General features: G+C 37.3%; 3 protein-coding genes across 6 annotated transcripts in view; 1 reads left to right on the top strand and 2 right to left on the bottom strand.

Moving 5' to 3' along the window:
• mtmr4 (myotubularin related protein 4) overlaps positions 1-7,689 on the bottom strand; it is a 34,765-nt gene extending 27,076 nt beyond the window's left edge. Inside the window, exons 1-2 of one of the 3 annotated variants that reach the window (XM_077546427.1) lie at positions 7,616-7,689; positions 3,396-3,483 (exon numbers count right to left, since the gene is read on the bottom strand). In XM_077546427.1, coding sequence (XP_077402553.1) covers positions 3,396-3,398 — 3 coding nt within the window. In that variant the 5' untranslated portion in view covers positions 3,399-3,483; positions 7,616-7,689. Of the gene's footprint in view, positions 1-3,395; positions 3,484-5,175; positions 5,294-7,194; positions 7,214-7,615 lie in introns of those variants that run through there. The other 2 variants (XM_077546428.1, XM_077546429.1) reach the window with 2 other exon arrangements.
• Positions 7,690-8,004: 315 nt separating this feature from the next.
• Positions 8,005-17,974, top strand: hpda (4-hydroxyphenylpyruvate dioxygenase a). Its single transcript, XM_077547535.1, has 14 exons — positions 8,005-9,408; positions 9,518-9,544; positions 9,684-9,746; positions 11,005-11,109; positions 11,185-11,227; positions 11,312-11,394; positions 13,257-13,346; positions 13,423-13,529; positions 14,002-14,079; positions 15,259-15,421; positions 15,506-15,577; positions 15,700-15,822; positions 15,891-16,007; positions 17,571-17,974. The coding sequence occupies exons 1-14, from the start codon at positions 9,406-9,408 to the stop codon at positions 17,682-17,684; spliced, it is 1,188 nt and encodes a 395-aa protein (XP_077403661.1). The 5' UTR covers positions 8,005-9,405; the 3' UTR covers positions 17,685-17,974.
• Positions 17,975-19,062: 1,088 nt separating this feature from the next.
• Positions 19,063-23,056, bottom strand: part of rnf43 (ring finger protein 43) — a 98,045-nt gene continuing 94,051 nt past the window's right edge. For both annotated transcript variants that reach the window (XM_077546806.1, XM_077546807.1), the window contains exon 9: positions 19,063-22,426. In XM_077546806.1, the coding sequence (XP_077402932.1) occupies positions 22,401-22,426 (26 nt within the window). In that variant the 3' untranslated portion in view covers positions 19,063-22,400. The remainder of the gene's footprint in view (positions 22,427-23,056) is intronic.

The following is a 23,056-nucleotide window of genomic DNA, read 5'->3' as shown; positions in this document are numbered from 1 at the left end:
GGTGACACAGCATTCTATAGACATCACGTCTTCCTGTCCCCTAGCTAAAAATGTGGCTGACAAGTACACTACCTCACTCTATTGCTTTCGGCCACACAATATTCTTATTCTGAAGGTCAGAATATTCCAATGATGCTTACATTGTCCCACACACCAAAGGGGGACACCCGCACCTCATCTGTCACCATCCCGTGACTGCACTGGCAGTCGTGACATCCATTCGCCAGTCGACTGTATGACCTCACATTATGTAACGCACGGTATGCAGCATATGTCCGATGTGTGCATACGGCATTGACAAAACGGGAACTGCTGTCAAAATGAATTACATGAAAATAAGGTCTGTGTGGAAAACGGCAAAGCCATAAATGTACTGGATGTTTTGCAGTTTACAAGAATAAAAAAAAAAAAAAAAGTAATTACAGTTAGTGCGCCCACGACTTGCTAAGAAGAATTCAAACTGAAGAAACACTTAATCTTAATGGACCAAATATTTGATATTATTTTGTGGAAAATTTGAATATTTGTGTTCAATAGGGGGAGAAAAAAATCTGACATTTTAGAGCAGTAATTTTAATACCGTGACATCGCAATCTTTTTGCTCACGGTTATCATCATAATCTAATATCGGCCAAAGCCTAATTGAGATATACATGTCTTTCTTTAAAATGGAGGTTTGTGTGTGTGTGTGTGTGTGTAGGGGGGGGGGGGTGTTATGTATCAAAATAATTAAACTAGTGGTATGATATTAATTTGCATCAGTATCAGTGCATTGAGTACTCGGTCTTAAAAAAAGTGGTATAGAACATTCCTAGACAATATATCTAAAAATCACATTAATTTCCATTTCCAAAGTCAACATTATTGAAACATAATCCATCCTTCCCATATTTCCTCAGCCGCGGCTGAGCTGGATCCTAGATAATGGGCGACAGGCGGGGTACACCCTGAACTTGACACTCGACATCACTGCATTTGAAGGACCTGGAAATGAAGTCATTCAACTCTTGCTGTTTTGAATTGACTGTTTTAGCTGCATGTAATGTTTGCGTTGTTTTTTTAGTGCGCCTCTTGGCCACGACTCCTTTGGAAAAGAGATCTACGTATCATAATGGGATTTTCCTGGTTAAATAATGGTTAAATTACTTTTTTTTTTTTTCCCCCAAACGTGAATGTGAACATTCATTAACAAGGAGGCTTCTACCAACATTAAAGTGGCAAAACATTTACAAAATGAAGCCACAAAGTTGGAACATTTTCCACAAATGACAAATTAGTTAGGCTGCTACAATAATTGCAGAACCTGTCCTATGCTAAGAACTGCACTGACCCTGATATGACCCAAGTTTTAGTTAACCATTCAAAGGATGACCGGTTAACATATTACTACCTCTACCAAGGAGGTTATGTCAGTTATGCCTCTCAGATGGATTACACAAAAACCAAGAAAATTATTATAGTTCAAAGACTGAGAATGAACTATAGGCGGACAAAAACATACGGGCGACTCATGCAGGCCAGCAAAACAAACTCCCGCCGTCCACAGCAGCCCGTCCTAAGTGCTTAGGGGTTGCGTTACCATACATTCTAACTCCAGGCAGGATAAAATAACACCTTTGTCCTTACAATACGGCAGCACGAGTGGAAAACAATATGAACTCAATACTTCCCCGTATTGTTTTGGCGAGATCACTGAAAGCTGGAAAGCAATTAATGGCTTGCTTCACAAGACTGGATTAAAAGGATCCTATTACCAATGGAGCAAAATGTCTTCTAATCCCACTTGAAAGAAAATGACCCAAGACGACCCCAGAAGGGAAATGATCACAAGTGATATTACGGTAGTTCATGGATATCACACTCTTCATAAAAGGATTGGGTTTGATCTAGAATGTAGCACAGAAGACTTCAAAAATGTTTGCTTTCTACTTTCCAAACCCACCTGAAGTGCAGCTACATATTTAAAGGGTAGTGTAGAATGTCAGGGCAGGGCGAACCCTGGACAAACTAAAGCCTGTGCTCTCTCATTTACATGCCTGGGCGGGCACATTATTTGCTCATCAGCCACGCCGTCAATTAAACCAACTGCTTGATTGTGTGCCCCATAAAAGCAAAGCGCTGGGCGGCCCGCCACGTTTGCATTCTATCCGCCCAGTTGACCGGAACTTTGGGACACATATCCTCCCTCCCGCAGCCACCATTTTGTGCCAAATCGAAGCAGTGCCTACGAGTCTTTCGCAATATTTTGTGCCTCATCTGGTCATCATTAGCTCTTTCTTGATGTACCGTCCGTACTTGGCTGAGAAAAAGCAAGGACAACTTGCTTTTGTCTTTTTTTATGATGAGGACTTTCCTTTCAAAGAGGAAATTAGGAACATGGATGCATTTTTTGATACATCTGTTAAACTCATTTACTGCCAATGACGGCTATAAACGGCAACATTAATTTCAAGTATTTCTATTAGTTTAACATTTTTTTCCACTTTTGTTAACAAGAGTATGAAAACCTAGGGATAAAAAGTATTGTACATTTAGAACATAAATAAAATTTGTGATTAATCGTGAGTTAGCTATTGAAGTAATGCGATTAATTATGATTAAAAATTGCCTGAAGAAAAGATTAATAAAAATTCAGGGCGTCAGGCGATTAAAATGTTTTAATCGTAATTAATCGCATGACTTCACTAGTTAACTCACAATTAATCACAAATTTTATATCTGTTCTAAATGTAATTAAAAAATTCTAGGTTTTCATACTCTTGTTAACAAAAGTGAGGGGGAAAAAAAATGTTGAACTAATAGAAATACTTCAAATGAATTTTTGACGTCTATAGCCGTCAATGGCAGTGAATGAGTTAAAGAACAACAATTTCTAAATTACTCCAGCCGTGCTCGTCTCAGTCACAGTTTTACTGCCTGATCAAATTAAGCTAATAAAAACTAAACACAACAGTCTTTTAAATTGCAGCTTCAAAATATATTTTTGACATGTGACACTTTGCAGCATCTAAATTAAACGGACATTCTTTCTAATAAGCCTGTACCTTAACTCCTGTATTTCAACAAGGAGCGGGAGTAAAAGCAAAAGCAAAAGCAGATCCCTCAGTGGGACCTCAGCCAACAACTCACCTGGCTAAAACGTGCTAAGAGCTTGGATGCGATATTGCCGCACTGACTCAACTGGAGATGTGCATACAAAGATAAAAAAAAAAAAAAAACATTTCGAGGAATACAGCCTGTTGCAACACAGTGCATTTTGTTTGGGCATGTGAGAGTGGAAAGCCACTTCCTGTTTGAGGGCACCGCGTCGCCAATTTTTTTATTTTTTCATAAATGGTGAAGAAACAGAAGCATTTTTGGAACAAACACCCGCACCAACCTCCTCATTGGCTTACCATGCTGAAGCTAGTAGGCGTGGGTGCTCCTCGTCCCGCCCTCTCCTCTCCTCCTGTCTACTGGGCTTGGCCTTGCCACTGACAACTCCTGCCAACATAGGGAAAAAAAAACAAAACTTTTGAGATACAGCGGGTGTGTGTGGAAAGATGTTTGTGCGTGGGCGGCTGAGTAGTGCGCATGCAATTGCAAAGGAGCTAGATTGAAAAAAAGTGGCCCTTCCCTGGTCTAAAGTACAGCGTGCGGATGCCGAATACAAACTTGCACTAAAAACATAAATTAGCTGCTGGAAACTACACGCAGTCATTAGAGATGGGCGCAAGTTCCCGTAAAAACGGGACATCCAGTACTGCAGCGAGATGTGCAGGTTAATGCATGTTAAAGCCAGGAGCCAAGGGAGTAAATTCCACATTTACACTCCACACCCAACACAAAAACGGGATGCCTGCAACTGCATGACAACGTGCTCCTGCAAATCATTCTCATAACTGGATTGCTACTAAGAGAATACGGGTAACCGCTACACTTGACATTGAAAGCGAGAGGTTGAGGTTTGGGCAATCTGATAAAAGTATTCAGCGAGGTTATACGGTTCATTGGAAGCTCCTAAAGTCAAACAAATGAGAACTGAAAAGACAATTCTGCTGAATGTGAAATATGTCTCAAGAAAAAAAAAAAAAAAGAAAAAAAAGAAAAAGAAGAGAGTTCAGTTCAGTGATCAATTGAGGCTAAATTACATTGTTCAGGTGACGCAATTCGGATGTTTTGTGGCACAATTAGGGTAGTCGTCACAGCAGCAACATTAAACACAACAACATCCACCGTAAATCTAAAGAGTTGCAATGATGAGAAAATACGCTCTAAATATGCTATATTAGGAAGTGTGTTTATTAAATATAAAGTTATTCTACTTTTAAAAAATTGGGTTTTTATTTAATCAATGGATGAAAAGTCAACTCAGGTCAACTAAAACACTAACATTAATTATCATTATTATATTATTAATTCCATGTTGTTTGTTTTGACGTTTATGCAGTCTTTTACATATGATTTGGGTTTACAAAAGTAGGCCTTTGGTGTCAGGTATGTGCCAATGAAGTATGTTGAAGTGAGCATCTTCTGTTAAGGCCTACATGTCCTCAATTTTGAAATATAAATAATTTGTACGTTCAAATGAAGTAAATCCAGAAAGCTAGCACGTTCTGTCAAGCTTTTTGGCTGACTTCTCCCGCGCATGAAAACAATGCAGCTCTGCTTATCATTCACAAAGTCACCGCTGTCAAACATTGCAGAATGGCTCACTCGCAGACTCTTTTTTTTTAGTAGTAAAATACTGACTTGGTTTAATTTCACCCAGCTCCCTATATGTAAATGTAAGACTTGAGTGCTTAATATTAAATAATGCGTCTTTAAACATTGATTGTATCGTTTGTAAGGGTTTCATGTTGGCAAAGTTAACTATATTGAGTTTAAAGTTGGACAGAGCAGTGAGCAACCAACAGATCAGTTGACCAGAATGGAAGATGTAATCCACACAGGCAGCCAGACATAACATACGCACTGTTGACTTTTTTTTTTGCACCTTGACATCGATGTTATGTGGAAGCAACACACCGAGCACAAGGACAACTTTTAAAGCCGACATTTTTGCACACAGCAGAGCTGTTGTCTCACTTCCCTACGCGTCCCCTTCAGACACACCCCCTTCTACACACGGCTCCGCAGAGAGGAAAAAATAAACTACTTCCCCCAACATGCCAAAACTCAAAGTAAACTTCTCACCCCCGGTCAAGCGCGGAGTCCTTGCTTCCCAAGCGTGTTTGCCGAAACTTTCCGCAACTTAATGGTTGGAGTTAAAAGCTCAATGCCATGCAAGGTGGCAGTCGTTGCAGTTTCCCCAACGCACACGCCCGCACACACTCTGGGTGTAATCCAGGGCATGACACACCTCCCTCCCTCCCTCTCCTTGTGTCTAGTACTTACTCTGGCCTCCCTCCCACTCTTTCGGTGCCAGATTTGCCAATGTGAGAGAAGCAGTGCCACTGGCCATTCAACTCACCTCCACATATGACTCAGTCATCAACAGGAAAGGCCCTCGATTGGAAGTGGACCATGAAAAGTCACATGCGGTCAAGCTGTTTATAAGGACGCAATTTGCATAGCGACAACGCAAAATGGGTGGCGTCAATGCAATACTCATAACGTATTTCTAGGTTTTTCTGTTTAAGTTTGGCTGTTTGTATACATTCATCAACAAGTTGTTCTGCATCTGGCTAATGTGTTCGCTCTAGACGCAGGTGCCTCTCATTCATAAAAAACTTTGTTAGTAGCTCAACTCAAACTCTGAATTTTAAACAGGAGATATACATCCAATAAAAAGCGGAATAGTTATTGCGTTTTTTTTTTAGGACTTTGATGAATACAGCTTTGAGTAAATTCGCCATCAAGAAACTGGAAAATTACATAAACAATAAAAAAAAAATATATATATATATATAAAATAAAGTAATTAAGTAGAATTCAGAACCCACTTTCTGAAAATTAATTCCCAGTGTGTTTAACTATTTCTACCATTTTCTATACTATGGGCATATTTTAAATAGAATTTTTTTTTTCTTCATGTTTATTAAGATGCATCTGTACAGTCCATTTCAGACAAAAGGGCCTACTCTATTTTTGGCATATCAAAAGCCCTCAACGTTGTATAAATCAGCAATGCCCTAACCAAGCCTATCAAACATTTTAATTTGATGTCTTTTTCCAATTCAAAAGTCCATTCTAAGCCAACATGGACTTAGGTTGCACACAACATATAAACATAATTAAATATCTGCATTCACTGTGGTAACTCATACAAATGGTACCATTTTGCACTGTGCAAAGTAAATTTAAATAAAGCACCTCCTCTTGCCTATTGATACTTGTTGCCGTTTTAGTTTGACATATTTAAGCAACATCACACAAGAGGAATTGATGTTCGCTATATATATATCCCAGCTGATTTTGTCAGTTGAAGGCATACATGATGTATAGAGCACATCACTCCCTCACCTGTAATAATGTTGCTTAATTAATTATGAAAATGGACTGGATTAGATCCATCAGTCTATTTTCTATAGCACTTGTCCTCAATAGGATCATGGGTTGATTTTGACAGGCGCATAGAAACTACCACCCGTTCACACAATACACTGTCATCAATTAATATAAATATACTTGAAATTAAGAGGAAGTTTGTGTGCCAGAAAAGGCTGGAAAAGAGAAAACCCCAAATCTTATAAATGTGAGGCAGGCCTGTATTTCAGGCAAAAAAGGTACATAACAAACGTACCAATTAAAGGCCCTCAATATTTAATTAATTAAACAGTATCATGCATCCATCCAACCATTTTCAAGAATTCGTTGTCACTAGGTTCAGACACATGAGTCTTCAAATATGCTTTTTTTTTTCTTTCTTCTTTAAATTTATTGAATGTGGAATGAAGCAGATAACGACGCAAGCGCGGGAGAAACACACAATTCTCCAAACAGGAATTCCAACCCAAAACTTCCACACGTGCAAACCATCCAAATCAAGTTCACCCCAAAATTAAGTCACGGTTTTTTATGCGATTTATCCTGTGTCCCAAATAAATAGGTCAACTCCGAAAACAAAAGCATTTCATAACAAAACTTCATTGTCGATCACTACAAATTGGGGGGGGGGGGTCAATAAAAACAAGGCACATTCTGCAATAAGTTGGCTAGGTAAATGCGCATTCCTTTAGATTTTGTTATTCAATTTAGACATAACAATTTTACCTCATAGATGTAGTAAATTCCGTTATGCCAGCACGTCACTCAGGTGCTCTCACCATTGACAAAACAACAGGTGTGAACGTGTAAAAAACGGTGTGGAGTTTATAGACTTGTCAAGAGAAAGCGAAAGCACATTTCATGCAGCAGCTGACCGGCTGTAACCGGGTAAAAGACGATAAGAAGACAAAGTCAAAGTATATGACTGAGGTGGGCTGTGTTTGCAAACGTTAGCATATCAAGCTAGTTACCGGCCCCGTGTACTAGTTGACTAGGGCTGCATATTTTTGGATCGTTCGGCACACGCACATGTCAAAGCAGCTCTTTATTCAAGTTTCCAAACACATGCCCGAAACCCCACAAAATGTCACGTGTGCAACGTTTACTGTCAAGTTACGTATATTAAAAGTTAAATCAAGTTACTCACTCTAAGAGAATCAGCTGACACGACGGTGACTCAGTAGACTACACAACTTCCGCATTCTTGTGCGATGACAACCGTTTCAGCCAATCGCGAAAGAGAAAAGTAGGTCTTATAGCCCAATTGCGTAGAACATTCCCGATGGCCAATGATAATCGACAATACTGAACCGTGCGGCCCATACACACCCACAGCAAAGCCAATCACGTGTCAATAGAAGCCCGGAACCCACCAATAGAAAATCACAGCGCGGCAGACACAGGGAAACACGTACACAATCAACTCAGGCACGCACACGACAAAATAGTACATGCTGTACAAAACGTGTTCGTGTGTGAAATAATAAACTAATAACAAATATACATAAATTAAAGACACTTTGCGACAAGAAACGGCACAACTCTGATGGCAATTTCAGATTAACGTGATCAATAATCACTGATTTGTGTAAGATAAGAATGTCACGTGACAATATCTTAAAAAGGTAAATCGTGTCTCAATTTTTTTTCCATTTAAGTGTGATAAGTGAGTGTGTGTTTTTTTTCATTGGTTATAATCACTTGGATCAATGATTAACTGAACTCAACATTTATTATCAAGCCCAACAGGAAAAATGGCACGTTCGGTGACATACACGTAATTAATCTTTACGGCTGCAGCATTTATGAAAGAAGATAAGTGTAACCCCGATACAGAGACGTTTGCATTGGCTCAAGCAGTAGTTGATAGAATTATGATGTATGGCCTCATACGCATGCCACATGGAGCGATATTTTTGTTGGTTGGCCTCGGTTACAAACGAGAACTATGACCTAGAATGCTACTCAGTACAAATAAAATAAACACTTATATTTTTGGGATGAAAATTCACACGATAATTCAGCTCATAAGCAAGCAAACACCAAAATAATTTTAAAGAAGCTTTATTCACTGACCTCTCATGTTACGCAGAATGGCGCCCTCTGGCGGCAGAAGAAGGAACACTCATAGCTTGACACAGTTCAGGCCAGGGTTCCTCGGTTTTGCTTCATATGCGCGTTACGTACCACAATCGGCTCTTTAGTCGGTCATAATCAAATTCACAACTACAGTACATATTTCACTTCTGAAATATGACAATGGAAAAAGAGTCAATCAAGTCTATTTCACAGGTGGTAGGCCTATGTTGTACTATCAGTGAAAAGTCATTTTCCAGTGTATGCAAAATAATGCAATTATCGACATAAAAAAAAGTATATAAAAAGGTTGAGTGGTGCAGCAGTCCCCTATAGTGCCCTCTATTGACCAGCAACCACTGTCCACTTGGCAGCAAGGTTGCTAGTTAGCTCGTCTGCCTTACAGTCGAGAAGTTCTGGGTTTGGATCTTGATGTTGGTCTCCATATAGGATTTCTTTTTCTCCTTGGTATTTCCTCCCATATTTTAAAGCATGTTTGTTAGTTTCACAGAAGAATCAAATTTGTGATGTGAGTGTAGTCCAGGATGTGACCTGCCTCTTGCCCACTCAGATGGGACAGGCTCCAACATGCGCACATTCGTACAATTTGCGTTCAGGTTTCATTATGTGAAATCCAAAGTTAATATTTCATATTTGTGAGCTGATTGTGGACGCAAGACAGATGAGTGCAGTTGAACTTGTTCCACAAAAGTGACACTAAGAGGAGGTGGACACTGGACAGGTGGGTGTAGATAGCCATTGACCAATCACAGCATGCCATCAGTTAACTACATATCAGCAGCAGAGACACGGATGATGATTTTGATGTTACCCTTGTTGAACTGAAGCGACAATCGAAGCATGGTAAGACTATCATACACAATTAACATAATGCTGACAAAACTGTAAATAAGAAATATACACTGCGCAGACTTTGATGATACCATGAGCAATATTTGTTGTTTCATTTTAGACAAGCTACACTGATAAAGGGGAGAAGGTAAGTTGCAATGTCGTTCGATATTTGAAGACCTGATGGAATAAATCTTTCACTTTGAAAAAACAGTAGATGCAAAATTTTGTTGTTGTTATGTGTGAAATGCGTACAAACAAAAACACAAATTCTGTTTTTTTCCTAGCATGAAAGGGGAAAATTTGTCAAGTTCCATCATATCACCTTCTGGGTCGGCAATGCCAAACAGGTCAGTATGCAAATGCACAACAAAAGCTCTTTTTTTTTTTTGCGGTCATCTGTAAAAGTCTGCATTGATTGATGATTTTGGATATGTAAAAAGATGCACACAAAAAAATCCTACAATAACAACATTTAATATAGTTAATAAGAGATAATACAAATCACTGACTTCCTGGTAATCAGCGTATTGCAAAACCAACCAACCTATCCTGATTAACAAAAGCTGTCTTCTTTACTGTACTAAATGTTGAATAGACCTTCAATATACTGTAACCTCTTTTTAAACTGGATAATATCTGAATGTCGACTTTTCCACAGTTTGACTTTTTGAAATACCGATACATCAAAACATAAAGGTGTATCTTTTGCATTTTCAATTTGAAGCAATCAAATTAGCTTCTTGTTGAGTATGAATAGAGAATGCATGCTTTTGATTATTTTTATAAAGAAATGTCGATGGAAGGAAGCAAAATACTATAAAAACTGCCTTTGAGATGATATAATCAATATTTGCTATTGTTAATTTTTTTTTCACGTTTTGAAATGTCCAATCCAATTATTAGTATTTTTACATACAGTATATCTAATAGTTAAAACATGTAGTTGATTACAATGCTCTTGATGATGGGGTCATCAAACTTTTTGAAACCAAGAACTACTTGGATACTGATTTAAATGGAAAACTATCCAGTTTGAAGCACACTTCTGAATTTTTTTTTGTTTTTAAAGGAAACTTATTTGGGGTAAATCATTTCCTAATCTTCCTGGCGCCAGCTAGTTTGTCTCCACGTGGGCCATGGTTTGGTCATGCGCTGCATTAGTGACCTTTGAGCTATTTTTTTCCTAAAGTGCAAATGCAAGTGTAATTTAAAAAGGAATATCAATAAAAAAAAATTAGAAGCAGATTTTTTATTTTTATTTATTTATAATTTTGTCATTATTTTTATTTTTTCAGTTAGAAGCATTTTTTTTTCAACAACGGCAACACAGATTAACATCTAGTTATGCTAGGCATTGCAATGATTCTTCATAATTGCGCACAAAATCGTGCTTCTTCAAAACAGTCTATGATCAGGGATATGATTGAATTTTTATTTTTTTTTAAAGGAGCACAATGAAAATGGAAAATATTTTTAATTACTATGTCACACACAATGTTTATGACTATTATTTTTAACTACAAAATATGCATTCAGCAAATGAATAAAAATCACCATCAATATTATTAATTGGCAGACAGTAAAAACTTATGGTCTTGTTTACAGGCAGCATCCTTCTATTGTGACAAGATGGGCTTCGAACCTATGGCCTACAAAGGTTTGGAGACTGGCAGTCGAGAGGTAGTGTCACATGTCATCAGGCAAGATAAGGTAGAGCAGCTTGAACATCATCCAATCCTACTTTTTACCTGCATGTCAAGCCTCTATGCTCTAAACTCTCAACAGGTCATATTTGCATTCGAATCTGCACTCAATCCTGGAAATGAAGGTAAGAAGCATGTGAAGGCATATGAGAAAAAGATACAAAAATATGAAATGATTCCATCATATCAACACGGTGGGATGTTCTCAGAGATTGGAGAGTACCTGATGAAGCACGGAGACGCAGCCAAAGACATCGCGTTCCAAGTGGAAGACTGTGACTACTTAGTCAAGGTAGAATTTAAATGCATCTGGAGTGTTGTATATATATGACGCCCAAAAGTCATATGAGTAAAATCCACCTAAAATAAATGAAAACTACTCACCATTTGAAGATGCCTGACAGACAGTAGTGTGAAATGCTTACGACATGATACTGCCACCCAGTGGTCTTTTATAGGTATAAATAAATCTTGATATTTTTTCCACATGGTAAAAAAATTACCATTTGTTTGGCAAGCTTTACTGCTCATTTTCATGCCGTTGGTTAATCATTGTGCTTTTATGTTAGCATCTGCTTGATCAAAAAAAAAAAAAAAAAAAAAAAAAAGTATATGTGATTGCCATAGTTTAATCAATCAAGCGATGTCTCAAAAAACTTGTAAGTTGGGGCACTCTTAAGTCAATGTGCCAGCTTATACTATACAGTATGTTCAGTTAGTGCCATTGCACAAGGGTCAATGTAAACACATACTGTATATAAAGTTTTACAAAGTGAACACAGACAATGTAAATATTGTCTTCAAGTCAGTAGAGATAAGGACGCTGCTCTTAAGGACATACACTAAAAACAAAACATGACTTTAAAATTACACCATCAGTGTGCGTAATATATATTTTTTTAAATCACAATCATCCCGTTTTAAATATTTATCTCACATGACCGCTTCTCCATCTTGTTATACTTTCTGCTTGAAAGAGAGTGCGGTGTAACGGATAAACATGAACGCTTTGACGTTTGGGACACTCGATTGAACTCGTTATCCAACCCAAGGTCAAAGCAGAGGTTTGAACAAACAAATAAAGATCCATACTCGTGTACAAACATTCCAACTTCGAAATACAGCGGAACCTCCACACTTGATTGCTGCGAAAGTAGGGGCGGAGCAAGAGACTATTGAGTTGTGTGGCCGAGGGGAGACCAGAGGTCAATATTGGATTTTTTGTTTGTCCATGTCAATGATAATTGTAATTTTCACACAGTTTAGACTGAGCATAACAATGACTTGTGACTTTTATGATTTATTATTATTATTATTTTTTTTATTTTTTTTACATTACTTACTGTATGTCTCTGTTCTGGAATAGATTGATTATATTAATCTGCTGTTGATCGAATTTAGGGGGGGAGAAATATATTTATATATAGGCCAAAAATAAAAAAAATAAAAAATCTCATCTCAAGCAAATTTGGAAAGTTCAAATACTGTAATAAATGATTGCGGAACAGGAAGGCCTGAGATGAGATTCAAAACCAGAAAATGTTCTGGATTTAAATCTCGGCTCTGACTGTGAGGCAGATAGCACGTGCACATTATATTGCCTCCATTTCTGGTTCTAATATCATGACACTTTTCACATGTACTGTACTTTTATTTCGATTTCTCTGTGGTGGCATCACAAAAACAGTCAGTCAACTAGTCAACTAATTGATTCCACTTTCAATTATTTCATTTTATATTCGTTTTGTTGAAATTAGAGCTAATTAGAAGTTGACCGTTTACGCGTAGTGACAGGCAGGACAATTAAATTCTCTTCCGCTAGATGGCAGCAGGTACAGTTAATTCTGTATCCGCTTGTTGCCGTTCATGCAACAAAATACACGTAACAACAGCTTTGTGTTTAGGGCCAAGTTTCAAACAGAGAAATTAAAGTTGTGAGTAAATTGAGGCTGGATCATCACTATTTCTACATAATGTATAATATTATTATTATTATTTTTATGTGCTGTGTGCTTTGGCGCTGTTTGTGACTCGAGGAGTTTGTTAATGGGTGTCTTCAACCACTGGAGGGCGCCAAAGAGCCCTGACGAATGGCGACAAATATAAATTGATACATTTTGATAAATTGATAAATTGCATGCTTCTCACCATCAGAAAGCCAAGCAGCGAGGAGCCGTCATTGTGAAAGATCCCTGGGTGGAGGAGGACATCCACGGGAAGGTCAAGTATGCTGTGGTGCAAACGGTGCGTAAACATTTACACACAATGAAAGGGAATATAATTTAAATATGATATAATAATTCTCACGTTCTGTCTGCAGTATGGAGATACAACACACACATTTATTGAGTACCTGGGGCCCTACAAAGGCCTTTTTCTGCCTGGCTACAAAGAACCGATGTTTAGGGATCCACTTTTAGCCAAACTGTGAGTGTCTTTTGCATGCAATATAATTAGAAAAATATCTGACTGATTGCTTGTTTATGTATATGTGCCCTGCGGTTGGGTGGTGACTAATAGAGGTTTACACAACTACAATTCTTTTTTTTTAAGTCGATAATTAATGTACACATGATCAAAGTTGACAAGCCGCTGTTGACATCAGATATTTTTTTGGAGTGCAATATCATAATTTTTTCTATAGTCTACATTGATTCTGACAATGGACAACAAATTAATGCAGAAGATACAGTTGTGTTGTGTGCAGATACTGAAAAATTTATTATTATTATTTTTTGATCCATTAGGGTGACGGATTTAGCTCATTTAGTACACTTATCCGTTTCTGCAGATGAGCTACAGATGTAAATAATGAGGATGTCAGAGTTCATTTCAAATGTTTGCTAATCTCAAGTATCAAAGTACCTCTGCTGGTTTTTCGCCCCTCTTTTCCCTGTAGCCCTCAAATAGGTTTGCGTTTCATCGATCACGTAGTAGGAAACCAGCCAGATGAGCAAATGGTGCCAATATCAGACTGGTAAGCCTCGTGCTTGACTGCACGTCCACACACAGTTGACACAGCACTGTCCAAAGGACATTTAAACATTTTGTATCTGGTCAATCCACCACTGGTGCATGTAATTACATAAGATATAACATGGGGATTTCATACGGGCCCCATAACAATCTTCGGGGTATTTGAATTGCAGGTAAAGCAGCCATTTATTATAGCAGTGAGAAAGTGAGAGGTGTTGTTTTCACCAATGTTAGTTGTTTATGTGTGTTGTGAGTAGGTAACAGATCAGCCGAGTCATTTAGAAAAGGTTAAAAAAAAAAAAAAGTTGGAATGTGTATGCAAATAGGAAATACATTCAATACATTAAATATTTTAAATTCTTGAACATAAAAAAAAATCATATTAAAAAAATTAACAATTAATTGCATTTTTCATTAATTATATAATTTAATTATTAAGTATTATAAAAATACACCTACAGTTTATTTTATTTTGTTTACATTACAAATATTTTATTTTATTATTTACAATAAATAGGTTCATCAATTGGGAAGTCCATTGAAGATTCATGCGTTCATGGCAATCAATAAACGATTCATTAATTTAATTTTGAAGTTATTAAATAATTCACAATTATTTATTATTTTATTTATTCATTAAATATTTACAATTATTTAATTAAAAAAACGACAGAATATTTTATTTTGATTATTTTGCAAATATTTTCTTTAATTATTTACAATAAATAGATTCATCAATGGGAAGTCCATTGAAGATTCATGCATTCGGTGTAAGATGGCAATCAATAAACAATTCATTCATTTAATTTTGAAGTTATTAAATAATTCACAATTATATATTATTTTATTTATTAATTAATTAAATATTTAAAATTATTTAATTAAAAACTACAGTATATTTTAGTTTGGTTATATTGCAAATAGTTTATTTAATTATTTACAATAAATAGATTCATCAGCGGACTTTTGGTCAGCATATAAACGCAGACTAGACTTTAGACCAGGTAAAAGCAGGTCTAAGCTTTGGCACAGGTGGTGCAACGCGATTTTGGTTAATCGATCAAGGCACAGGCAGACAAATTGTGCGCTCCACTGCTACGTGTGGTAGATGTCATCGTAGTTCGCAAATATGACCATATTTTAGTGTGAGATGATTTGTTTTTCACTCTCTACCTCACAGGTATCAGAAGTGCTTGATGTTCCATCGGTTCTGGTCCATAGATGACAAGCAGATCCACACACAGTACAGTTCACTCAGGTCCATCGTGGTGACCAACTACGAAGAAACCATTAAGATGCCCATCAATGAACCCGCAGTGGGGAAAAAGAAGTCACAAATACAGGTGGGACTTGAAAGCAGCACCAGGTCCGAATATTTAACCACTGTAGCCAGATTTGATATCGACCCTCTTCCTGTGTACATGCAGGAATATGTGGACTATAACGGAGGAGCAGGCGTTCAGCACATTGCGCTCAACACATCAAACATCATTCAAGCTGTGAGTGTTTAATCATCATCAAAATTCCAGTATGTCGACACACCTCGACTTCCAACATAGACAGGCAACGACACGTTTTACTGCATCTCCCTCTTTTTTTTTTTTTGTAACCTCACCAAAAGATTGTGAACCTGCGCGCCCGAGGGATGGAGTTCCTCTCAGCACCCGACACTTACTACGACACCCTAAGGGAGAAGCTGAAAATGGCCAAGATAAAAGTGAAAGAGGACCTCAACCGCTTGCAGGTGAGGAGATGCTGATTTCAATGTTTGCTGACATCCAGAGTATGAATAATACTGTATTTCCTTTCAAGGAACTGAGAATTTTAGTTGACTTTGATGACAAAGGCTACCTCCTTCAAATCTTCACCAAACCTGTGCAGGATAGACCCACCCTCTTCTTGGAGGTCATCCAGAGGAACAACCACTTTGTAAGTTGAAAACCACTTTACAAATGCATGAAACACATTCAAGTGATGGGATACTTGAACTTTAGCCGTTCTTTCAAATACAATTTCTCTTAGTACATCAAATGAACTTTTATCAACATTAGTTTTTTTTCTTCTGTTTTGCTACTGTACTGAATGGGTTAGGTCTTCAATACATTAAAGAAACAGTGTGTAAAAGTTCACTACTAGACACAAGAGACTACATTTCGCAAGCCTGCCGACCAATTATTATTTGACGTGAGCGAGCGAGCATCTTGGCAGCCGGCGAGAACCCCGATAAAGCGATGCCGATAGACGGAGCGAACTAGAGTTAGCAAGAGCCGCTAACAAGAGCGGCTAGTCAAGTTAAGTCGTCTTTATTTATATAGCAGTGAGAAGCTAGTAAAAGCTAATACTAGGCTTACGATTATATATATATACATATATATATAGATAGATAAAAAGTGCATTGATATTCTAGGACATTTATTTGTGTGCATATTATTGAAATTAATAGTGGGTTTTAAAAATCAATAATTATTACACACTATGCCTTTAAAGGGGAAGTCAACCCCCCATTTTTTTTTATTGACATTTTTTATGCAGCCCCACTATTCTAAATACAATATTCTGGTTATTATTATGTTAGTGGAATATGAGTTAAGCAGCAAAATCCAGCAGTTTTTATCAATATCAGAAGGCGGCCATTTTGCCACCTGCTGTCGAGTGAAAATGACATTACAGTTGCTCAGGTAACAACCAATCACAGCTCAGCTTCAGAAAACAATTGAGCTGTGATTGGTCAATGCCTAGCTCTGAGCAACTGTGATGTCATCTTCAGTCGACGGCAAGTGGCAAAATGGCCGCCCCCTGAGATAGATAAAATCGTATGGATTTTGCTGCTTAACTCATATTCCATAAATGTAATATTAATCAGAATGTCATGTTTAGACTAGTGAGGTCACATATCATTGTCAAGAAATGTTTAAGGTTGACCTCTCCTATAAAGAAATAAAAATGGCATTCGTCTTCATTCCCGGGTCAATTAAAGCCCAGAGTCCATAACAAACATGGTGAAGCAGCTTTTAGCAGTCATGCTGCACAGAAATTGAATAAATTGACAACAGGAATTAAGTCAGCCTCGGGTGTAAATGTTTTTAAGTCCAGGTTCAAAACGGTTTCTTTTCAAATGCTAATGTTTGCGCTCTTTTGAAGCATTCTTAAAAAGAAGCTGAACACCTGTTTATGGCTCCCACCCATAGCGAGCACACCGACACGATGCTGCTTGTTAAAAATTCAGTAAATCAATCACAGACACAGATTAAAAGACTCTCCGCGTCACCGCGAGGGTTTGGCTCCTGGTTTGGCTTGACACCCCCCCTGCACTTTTTATTTCTCATCGGGAACGTCTCGCGTGAGTCTTGCCAAGTCTGCAGACGAGGCCAATAATCGAAAGTGACCTTCAACATGGGGAGCCCGAGATGAGCTATGAAAGCATTGACCTTTTTAATCTCCTGATGAGAATATTCCAAATCAAAGCTCAGTCCTTTAGCGTTCTCTCTCCAGGGCTTTGGAGCAGGAAACTTCAAGTCCCTGTTTGAGGCCATCGAGAAGGACCAAGACGCCAGAGGCAACCTGACCGCGGTGACCCCCGACGGCCAAGCCCAGGCCTTCTACTGAATCTGTCGAGCGACACATCTGAAAGGCAACAACAACTTCCATAAAGCCATGTACGGAGTGCTGGCTGTCTTCAAGTGTTTGGCGTGGCTAGGTGGCTAAATATAGTCACATGGTGAAAGGAATACTTTGATAAACAGCCATCTTGATGATATTAACAACACCGGAGCTCGTGTGTCCTATAGATGTAGAGCTTCACACAATTATATAGCATATGGATCTACAGTATTGGATTGATGTCCTTATTTACATATATGACTTCAGTGAATTCAGCCATGAATAAAAAAAATTTTAAAAAAGACCTGCTGGAAGTTGTGTGTTTTTTTCCTAGTAGGGATTAAGCACCAATCACTTCATTTAATCTTCACATACAATAGGTCTCAAACCCAGTACGACATGTTTTAGAGATTTCCCTCCTCCAACACACCTGATTCGAAGGATCGGCTCATGAGCAAGCTCTGCAGAAACCTGTAAACAGAAACATGTAGAACTGCAAGCATGGTAACCAACTAGAAGTACAGATATAGAAAAAAAACAGTAATGATTCAACTTTTACTTAAAGCTGTTCTTTGTGACAAAATATATTTACAATATTCCCCCCAAAAATGACTGAAACATCTTCTAATTAGTAGATTAACACTTTAGCTGTTAACAATGGGTCAATATTTTTCGGATTCAGGTTCGAATTTCCCGCCCTACGGAAGCGTTATTGCATTCACCTGGGAAAAAAAAGTCCTGTTTTTCTGACAAATTTTTTGGGGGAGCTTTGTTTTTTTGAGTATTTTTTTTTCTGTTAAATTGAATATTTTTTTCCCAGTTTTTTTTTTTTTGTAATTTCTGTCCATTTAAAAAAAAAATCCAGTTTTTCTAAATAATTTCTTTTCTGTTTTTCTGAGTAATTTTCCCGTTTTATAAAATAATTATTTTTCAGTTTTTCTGAATATTAAAAAAAAAAGTGTTTTCCTCAGAGATTAGAGAACAAACCACAGTACAGTATACACATTCATTCCTTTATTGAGAGCCAGTAAGTAAACATGACCATCTTACTGCATATGGAGGTATGCGGGAAAGTGTCAGATTCCGCAACAAGTCACGGAGTTTTGAAAAAAATTACTCCACCAGCTAGCTCTGTTTTTCGGATTTTTTTTTTCAGTTTTTTTTTTTGAATTTTTTTGAATTTTTTCCCCGTTTTTAAAAAATATTTTTGTCCCTGTTTTTCGGAGTAATTTTTCCTTCTGTTTTTCTGAATATTTTTTTTCAGCCTGTTTTTCGGAATATTTTTTTGACAGAAAAAATAAATCAGTAAAACAGAAAAAAAAAATACACAAAAAAACAAAACTTCCCCCAAAAATTAGTAAGTTGTTTTTTTTCCTGTCTGCAGATGGGACATCATTTGCGCATCGTGTATGTGAAGGGTGTGTGCAGTTTCATTTTTCATCAACAGGTGGCAGTAGTGATTTGAAACAGAATTTTCTGCATACAGTAGCTTTAACGTTTGTTTCTGATACTTTGACCCACATGTGGCCAAATGAGGGAACCCCATCTCAGAAACTCCCCTCATTATATTATAGTGCATAAAACAATACCGCTGGGAATCAAACAAAACTGATAATTACTGAACAGCATGTACCATAGTTGGGATAAGATGGATGGACGATACAGCCCTAAGATTTATTTCAAAATAATTTATTTGCATATAATTGGAATGAAGACAGGTTGATACATTTGTGATGGCACTGGTTAGTTTCCATACAGAAGAAAAGAGGCCTATACAGAAACCACCCTTTCAAACCTGGACAAAATGGATAAATATATTAGTAAATAAATATATTAGTGACATGTTACTATATTGAAATGTTCTATATATATATATAAAATACAACACTATTTGTTTTTGTTGTACTCTCTTTTTTTGTACACAAGTATCTAAAATATACTGACGGATCCCTTGTTGGCCTGGAGGGATTTTTGCACTCGTAGAAAAGGCAGTGTAAGCTTAAATCTCTTGCAAAACATACACAAACAGATTTGTTTCAAATTGTATGAAATTTGTGTGCTCTGACTTTTTGGGGCTGGTTTCAAATACTTTAAAAAAAAATGATCGTTTTTTTCTTTTCTTTCTCTATTCTGTACACACGTGCTTCACCCAAAGTGCTGCTTTTAATTCAGTCACATTTATGGCAGAGAAACCGAACAGGCGATAAGAAGCAAGAGCGACCAGATTCTTTAGCGGGCGGATAACGGCGTAGGCATGTTCAAAGGTACAGTATTTCTGCATGATTGTCCTTTTGAGTCCAAAAATGATGACCATTTTCTATTGAAGGAAGGCGTATAGAAAATAAGAAACATTCTATAAAAGGCACTTATTTCAATATTTGGCCTCCTTGGGTTGGCCACAATGTAGCTTGTGAATGCATAAGGCACATACGAGGCTCTGCTAAGTGCTACAAATTACATTGCAATGCCCACGAGCTTTAACGGCTATTGGCGCTAAAGTGTATTCGCAGTCAAACTGCCCTTTGTCAAAAATAAAGTAAGGCAAGTAGGGACAAGAACGACTACCAGACTCACATGTAGCGCGGTCAACTGCAAATGTGGCAAATGTATGTTCAAAGTTCAAGTGTTGGGTGGTTAGAAGGGTACACAGCAAATCATAGGTTGCCCATGCAAAACATTGTCAACTTGATGTCAGTTGAAAAGGCACATTTTACAGTTTGAAAATATTATCAATGGAAATGTCTACTAAGGAGTATTAAGGGCCACACTGAAAAGCACTTTTTTTTTGTGCAGGATTACGGGAAAAACGTCAAGATTGTTATGAGTAATTATTTATTTTAATTTTTTTTAAAGAATAAAGGTCATAAAGTCCTTAACTCATTCACTGCCATTGACGGCTATAGACGTCAAAAATTTATTTGAACTATTTTCCAATTTTTTGTGAACAAGAGTATGAAAACCTCGATTTTTTAAATTGTACATTTAGAACCGATATAACATTTGCGATTAATTGTGAGTTAACTAGTGAAGTCATATGATTAAATAAAATAAAAAATTTCAATCCCATGACGCCCCTAATTTTTATTAATCTTTTTTTTTTTTTTAAATTGCGTCAGGCAATTAACATTTTTAATTGTAATTAATCGCATGACTTCAATAGTAAAAAACATGTTAAATTAATAGAAATAGTTCAAATGAATTTTTGTTGTCTATATAGTGGCAATGGCAGTGAATGGCAGTGAATGAGTTAAAAAAAATACATATTTTAACTGTTGTATTATTTACAAATCTACACACATTTAAACTCAAGTTTACAAAACCTAGACGTCAATTAAAAAGACAACTTTTGTCTTGAAATAATTCTACTTGACGCTTGAAATTCTTGAAAGAAAAATCCTATTTTCTTAATATTTTTATTTTCGCAATTCTATTAATTTTTTTCTTGAATTTTTTTACAGGGGTCATCGCTTTACAATTGCCAATATTCATGATATTTTGACAAGAAAAGCATGCTTAGTTACGGCTGTACTAACGTTTTTTTTTTTCCATTTTATTGTCGCAACTTTCCTACAAAATTGGATTAGGTCGCCACTGTGCGAATAGATCCAAGGATCCAGCTTATTTTTTTTCAGTGTGGCCCTAACTTTTTAACCGACTGATTAAAACTGAATTCGTTTCCAGTGTTTGGCAACCCAGGATTCTCCCCTTTATGATGAGCTGATGTCATGTGAATAGCACGTGGCACTTTGGAGCTACAGCACCATGCAGAGGTAGACGGTAAAGTCGGCCTCTTGTGGATTTATTCCATTTATATGAAGATTATTATAAAGGCACTGGGTGTTTTCCATTGTTACAATACAGCACAAGTTTGAGGAGTTTCAGTTGCTGGGGAAGATTGGGGGTGGGGGGGTGGATTAACTGAGCAGAAAAAAAAGATAATCATCCCTCTGAAGCAAACTTGACAGTTGCTTGTTGTGGTGGCAACACTATTCAGTCTTTTTGAAAAATAAAATATTGTACCCAAAAAAAAAAAAAAAACACTCAAAAAATGATGAAAGGAGCTGCCATTATTTAAGTACTGTATTAAAAACGAGGCCCACGGAAGGCTCAGCCACCTCAGTGAACTTTCACCTTAATCAACCTTTCCCTCTGTCCGATTAGCATACCAACATGTTATCCTTTGAAGGTTGTGCCTGTGGGGGCTACTTGGATGTTATTAAAAAAAACTTAAAAAAAAAAAAAAAAAAAACTACAGCAGTACCTTGAAAGAAAACCCTGTGTGTGAGGCAAGACAAAATCTGAGCTGAGGTAGGCTTAGAGAGAAAGTTTGATCAGCTGAGGCTCGACTCGGCAAAGAGGAAGATGAAGATCACGCAAGTGAACGAAGGTACCGCGGCGAGCAAATCAAATTGTTCGGAATTAAGGGGTGGGGGTGGGGGGGGGGGGGTCACGCACACCCACATTGAGCCTGACCTCATGATTGTCAACAGCCCCACACTTGAAAGCATTTGCGGTGTGTCCCACTGAATGCATGTTTGGCCCAGAATGTCGTCACCAATCAATCTCAATGAAATGATATTTCATACGACATTCCGGAGGGGGATCGTGAAAGACTTTCCAAGCAGATTGACTGTACGTGGCAGCAGATAAAGAGTGCGAGCAACTAAGAGGATCATCCATTGTGGCTCCTGTGTAGCAGCGTCATATTAGGGAAACGGGTTCTCACACACCGGACTCCTCTTCAGATCCTACAGACACATAAAATGAGTTTCATTGAAGCGCACATGTAAGAAACAACAAGTCTGCAGATATAATAGAAACTGAAGTTAAAGGGGAAGTCAACCTTAAACATTTCTTGACAATAATATATGTGACCTCACTAGTCTAAACATGACATTCTGATTAACTCATTCACTGCCATTGACGGCAAAAATTTATTTGAACTATTTCTATTAGTTAAAAATCCCCCCCCCCCACTTTTGTTAACAAGAGTATGAAAAACTAGATTTTTTAAAATTGTACATTTAGAACAGATATAAAATGTGCGATTAATCGTGAGTTAACTAGTGAAGTCATGTGATTAATTACAATTCAAAATTTCAATCCCACGACGCCCCTAATTTTTAATAATCTTTTTTTTTTATCGCGTCAGGCAATTAACATTTTTTATTGTAATTAATCGCATGACTTCAATAGTAAAAAAAACATGTTAAATTAATAGAAATAGTTCAAATGAATTTTTGTTGTCTATAGCCGTCAATGGCAGTGAATGAGTTAATATTACATTTGTGGAATATGAGCTAAGCAGCAAAATCCGGCTGTTTTAATCCATCTCAGGGGTGCTGTCCGATTTAAGATGACATCACAGTTGCTCAGGG

The sequence above is a fragment of the Vanacampus margaritifer genome, chromosome 16, assembly GCF_051991255.1.
Source record: "Vanacampus margaritifer isolate UIUO_Vmar chromosome 16, RoL_Vmar_1.0, whole genome shotgun sequence".
In the NCBI taxonomy this organism is placed as follows: domain Eukaryota; kingdom Metazoa; phylum Chordata; class Actinopteri; order Syngnathiformes; family Syngnathidae; genus Vanacampus; species Vanacampus margaritifer.
Note: the sequence above shows the minus strand (reverse complement) of the source record. Positions and strands in the feature narration are given on the sequence as shown.

Coding starts and splice junctions, on each gene's coding strand:
- hpda (XM_077547535.1), top strand. Junction 9,545..9,683: donor ACACTGATAAAGGGGAGAAG/GTAAGTTGCAAT, acceptor TTTTTTTCCTAG/CATGAAAGGGGAAAATTTGT. Junction 15,422..15,505: donor AAAAGAAGTCACAAATACAG/GTGGGACTTGAA, acceptor GTGTACATGCAG/GAATATGTGGACTATAACGG.